Below are 5,635 nucleotides of genomic sequence, written 5' to 3' on the forward strand. Positions count from 1 at the left end.
CATTTAGGTTGACCCATTTATAAATAGGTGATCAATAAAAGATACATCCGTATCTGTCCAATTCACTATAAATAGGTGCTCGTTGACTAGCATAAATAAAAATATATTTAATAAATTTATTTTTATATAATTTCTTTAATATTATAACATCTCTAATTAGTGTGGTAGATGAATATTACTTATAATCTTAGCCTATTGATTTTTATTTTTTTTTGTCAAAATATTTTCAAATGTAAATAATATAAAATGCATAGTTGACAGTTGACACAAATATTTTTAAAGTAAAATCAGTAACTCGCCAATTAATCACAAAATGTAGCATTAGTCCATAAATTGACACAAATAAAGTCTTGGATAATTAATTAGGAGGTGGCACATGCATAGTTGTTCACCAATAAAACTCAAAACTCAATGGCAGGCATGGGTGAGTCGGTGACAGGGAACATATCCCCATTACATTTTTGGTAGCAAGTGATGAACGAGGGCAAGTAGGGAATATATTCCAAACACCCTCACTCCACGTCCTCTTCAAGCTCTCTCCGCCTTTTCTTCAAGTTCTCCTCTCCCTGCTTAAGCTTAAGCTTATGCTTAAGAAAGAAGAAAATGGCGGCGGCCGCACCACCATATTCTCCGACTTCTCCTCCTTTCCCACTCTCCGATGATCACCTCATTCACCCTCTCCTTCTTTACCTATAAACCCCAATTCTTCTCTCTGTCATAAATCATAACTGGGTTTCTATTTTCCTACCTGTAAATTTTACGTATGGGGGCAGGGCTGTCCGGGGGGCATGCTGTACTGGCCGGAGACGGCGAAGAGAAAAGGCGGGCGGAGTCGGGTCTGGGCGACATACCGGAGAGTTGCATAGCGTCGGTTCTGATGCACCTGGACCCGCCGGAGATCTGCGGGGTGGCGAGGCTGAGCAGGACTTTTGGGGAGGCGGCGTCGGCGGATTGCGTGTGGGAGTCGAAGCTGCCGTCCAATTATGAGGTGCTGCTGCAAAGAGTACTGGCGATGGATCAGTTGGAGACTACTACTGCAGAAAGCTTGGGAAAGAAGGAGATTTACAAAAGATTGTCCAGGCCTAATCGCTTTGATGGTGGCGCCAAGGTGTGTAGTGTATATATATATTACGTAGTAAACATCAATTTTTGCTATTGCATTTCTGGCGCTCTCTCTTTCTCCGCGTGCGTGAGATTAATATCATAATATGTGTGTGGCTGATCCCTTGATGGATGGGAACATAGGAAGTATGGCTGGATAAGAGGAGTGGGAGGATTTGCATAGCCATCTCATGGAAGGCTTTGAGAATAACGGGGATTGATGATCGGAGATACTGGAATCATCTTCCCTCTCAGGAATCCAGGTAATTTATTTATTTACTAATATATTAATACATATTATATATATATATGTTCTTGGATTAAGTTTCGTTTGTTGTGATATTTTGAGAATAGTTTGTGGAAAAAACAATTGATAAGGAATGGAGATTTTTCCTCTGGGATCCCGACTGTTAGCTAGGTGGGGGCGGTGATGCGGAACCCCAAGTGATCCCAAATCAAATTTATCAAAATCCAAACTCAAAATGGTACCCACATGGTAGTGAATTTTTGACTTATTGCTTGATGTGAAGCACAAATCAAGAATATCAAATTAAAAAATATTAAATTAATGGGTGAATACCGCAAAAGTAGCACCTTTTATAAGTTCGATGAAAGTTCAATGAAGAATTTGAAGAGAAATAAACCTCACTTGGAATTGTATTGAATCAAAAATATTTCTCCTTTCAATACAACAAAAAGTTGACTACTTATAGAGAAAAAAAAAAAAACTTATGATAATAAAAATAGGTTATGACATCAATCTGACTAATAAAATAGTCTCACATAATCTTAAGCATGTCATGTCATGTCATTTCATGTTTAATTTACACAATTGACCCACTATTTAGCCCATACTTTAATTAAAACAATAAAAATTCCCCAAACAGGCCCTATTAGCTTTAGGTTCCAGCTTTATACGTCTTTAGACAATTTACTATCTTACGCTCTTCAATAAAGTTTTTTTCTTTAGAATTCATGGCCCTTATTGACTCTTACTCAAGCAACTTCTCAATTAGTCCTTGCGTAACTTCCTTGACCTTCTTGGCTCTAACTTTTGTGATAGGTCCGCTTGGCTTGTACAAATCATCCTGTACAATCAGAGCTTGTTGGTTCATACTAGCCGAGGGGAAGTAAAAGAACAAGTATTTCTAGAAAATTTTAACTTGCAAATATTCATTTGTGAAGTGAAGAGATCATGATTGGAAATCTTGGGATTTTGATAGTAAGCCTCAAGTTTACATTTTTGGAAGGGTAAAAAGGCATATAGAATGTAATTAGATGAGATGCATCTCCAATTGTGTAGCCCATGTCCAATAGCCTCCAATCAACCCAAAAAAAAAAAAGGTATAAACATTCTTGCCATAGTTTGTCAATGATTTCTTATCCATTTCATATTATTTTGTTGGAATAACACCGACTTTTATTTGGAAATTTGCCATAAAATAGAATGTCTTCTTATTATAATAATCATTCTATCCATCTTTATTGCATGTTTTACATATATATATTTTTTCAACACAAAAAGAGAGAGATTGGTTTTCAAACAGTGTTTAAAAGTATGAATTTCAGTTCCTAAATTTGGATTCATACGGATTTAAAAAAAAAAAACACACACACACACACAAAAAGAGAGAGATTGGTCTTAAAACAGTGTTTAGGAGTATGAATTCTAGTTCCTAAATTTGGATTCATATGGATTTAATAGAGATTCAATACAATTTTATATAGCGTTCAATTCGAGTCCATATAAATCCAAATTTAAGATCAAAATCTATACTTCTAAATGCAACGTACCCAACAAGATTTGATTACTATTTAAAAAGTTTTGAGTGTGGGTTTGTGAAAACCATGAAATTTGAAAGTTGATCTTTAGTTGCTAAATGTCAAGATGGCTAAATCAAAATATTAAAAAAAAAAAAAAAAAAGTAAAGAAGTAATGGTCATATTTCCAAAAAAAATCATATAAAAAATCATTTTTTAGCAACTTTATAATAAAACTTCTGAGGCATACTATTTACAATGAGGGTAAGTTGACTATTAAGTTATATGACATGATTTTAAAAAATTATCTTTGAAAAAGTACAATTTCCTTGGATTCATTAAATTCTAACTTTCTTAAAATGTTTTCACCCAATGAACCTTAATTTTCCTTTAAAAAAAAGGTAACAACCTTAAAATTATTGCATAAAAATGATATATGTATATGTATAGTTATACTTCACTTGTATGGATATCAATTCTGTTCTTCATGCCTGCATGTGTGTATATTTTTAATTATGTTAGTAAACTGTACTTCTCATAAATATTAATAAAAATATTAAAAAATCCACGTTTTTATATTTGATTACCGAGAAAATTGAGAAAGAAAATAAAATATATGTCAAATCTAGGAACAAAATTTTTAATTTTTAACCTTATTAATATTTAATTTTTCCTAATTTTTTTCCTTATTAAAACAAAGTTCCATTTTTTGATAGTATTTAATAAAGGAGGAAAATACAAGGAAAAAAAGGTTTCCTACTGATTTTCCTTTCTTTTCCTCAAGTTAAATCCTTGATCCAAATGAACCCTAATTATTTATAATAATGATGTTTGTTGTTAAAGTATTTAATAAGTTATGCAAACTACTTAAAATAAATAATACATATCATTCTCAATGAATTATTAGTAACTTTAATATCATTATTGGGCGAGTAACATCATAATGGAGCCTCCTCCCGTAGCTCTTTCCAACCCTTAAAAAAGAAAAGGAAAAAGACTTCAAATTTTTTTCTATAAAAACCCCTTCATAGTAAAATCCCTTAAATAAACTAAAAATTAGGTTAATTGAGCCTACAAATAATTTATATTTTCACTATATTTTATATTGGAGAATTCTAATAATTTGTGATGCAACATTTGAGAAAAGGAAAAGAATAACACCAAACCAAGTCGAGATTTCATTTTCCCATCGTTTGGTATGGTGGGAAAGTTGAGCAAGAGAGAGAAAGAAATTACAAATTTAAAAAGAAGGGACTCTTCTTTACCCTTCCTTTTGATTTAGTCAATATAAAAGAAAACCCCCCATGCCATTACTTTCCATCTTTTCTGTTGTTTTCTTTTCTTTTCCCTCTTTTGTGTCATTTCCCTTTCGTTCCTTTCTTTCTTGTAAAGCTATACCATTAGTCAAAATCCGACTTGGGACACTTTCACTTGATGCATGCAGATTCCACACAATTGCTTATCTCCAACAAATGTGGTGGTTGGAAGTAGATGGAGAACTAGAATTTGGGTTTCCTACAGGGAGTTATAGCGTGTATTTCAGGCTTCATCTAGGCAAGGCCTCCCGAAGACTCGGTCGACGTGTGTGTAACCTTGAGAATGTGCATGGTTGGGACATCAAGCCGGTGCGGTTCCAGCTATTGACCTCTACTGGCCACCATGCCATTTCCCAGTGCTATTTGCAAGACCCTGGGAACTGGGTTCACCACCATGTGGGAGACTTCGTCGTGGAGAACCCGAACACGCTCACGAAGATCCAGTTTTCGATGACCCAGATCGATTGCACGCACACGAAAGGCGGTCTCTGCGTTGACTCGGTGCTGGTATACCCAACTGAGTATAGCTTGAAGGATGGTTAAGCTAAGGCAGATTTGTTTGCAGTCCTTAATTAACCTTACTAGTAATGTGCAGTATATGGGTACACAGAAATGGGGAAGCTTTGAACATTGAAAAGCGGCTTGGATGGCCTTTTGTAGTTCTGTGGTTTATTTAATTTGTTCTCTGGCATGAGAAGCCTTCGATAATTTGAAGCAAAAGGCAACTTAATTTCATGCATGTTCTTTGTGAAATCCCATATTCATATTTTCAAAATATTCATTTGGGCACTGTTTTCTTTGTTTTCTGTGGTTTATTTTGGCTAATCATCTCTGATTAAATGGCATATTCATGAAGTGTTGGGCACAAGGAGAAGGGGAATTGACAGTTCTAGATGGGGAAGGAGGCAGCTGGATGCATGTATTGGCTGGAGTGGTGGCCCTTGTGGGCCAGTTGGGCCACAGGGTTTGTTGGGCCTTGTAGATGGAGGCCCACAAGGGAAGGAATGGTCATTGCAGCTGTGTCTGTCACCTCAGCTGTGTCTGTCACCTTTGAGCACCTTCTAACACTAGAGCAAGGCCATCAATTTAATTTTGCAGTTTGAAGGAGAGGAGAGGAGAGGAAGAAGTTTAAAGTCTCCATCAAAGCAGCCCTGCCCATTAATGAATGGGCCAAGGAAATGGTTTAATAATGATGGGAAATGAGAAGATAAGACAAGCTTGATGCTTCTTGGGCAATAAGGTTGTGGCTACCCTTGGTTCACTGAATTTTTTTTTAAAAATATTTATATATTTATAGTAAATTAATTACAACTAGTTGCAATTTGTAAGAAATTATATTGTTTCCATAGAATAATAATAAGAAATAAATATTTCTAATATTTACATAAGAATGTATATTCATTTTTTATTACATGTTGAATGACATAATAAGAAATAACTTTTTTTCTATTTTTAAT

The 5,635-nt window shown here is 34.8% G+C and overlaps 1 protein-coding gene across 1 annotated transcript; it reads left to right on the forward strand.

Moving 5' to 3' along the window:
- Positions 1-390: 390 nt before the first annotated feature.
- On the forward strand, positions 391-4,980 carry LOC131145501 (F-box protein PP2-A13-like). Its single transcript, XM_058094625.1, has 3 exons — positions 391-1,108; positions 1,246-1,364; positions 4,307-4,980. Exons 1-3 carry the CDS (start codon positions 764-766, stop codon positions 4,719-4,721), a joined length of 879 nt encoding a protein of 292 aa, XP_057950608.1. The 5' UTR covers positions 391-763; the 3' UTR covers positions 4,722-4,980.
- The last annotated feature ends 655 nt before the right edge of the window (positions 4,981-5,635 follow it).

The sequence above is a fragment of the Malania oleifera genome, chromosome 13 (assembly GCF_029873635.1).
Source record: "Malania oleifera isolate guangnan ecotype guangnan chromosome 13, ASM2987363v1, whole genome shotgun sequence".
Taxonomy (NCBI): domain Eukaryota; kingdom Viridiplantae; phylum Streptophyta; class Magnoliopsida; order Santalales; family Ximeniaceae; genus Malania; species Malania oleifera.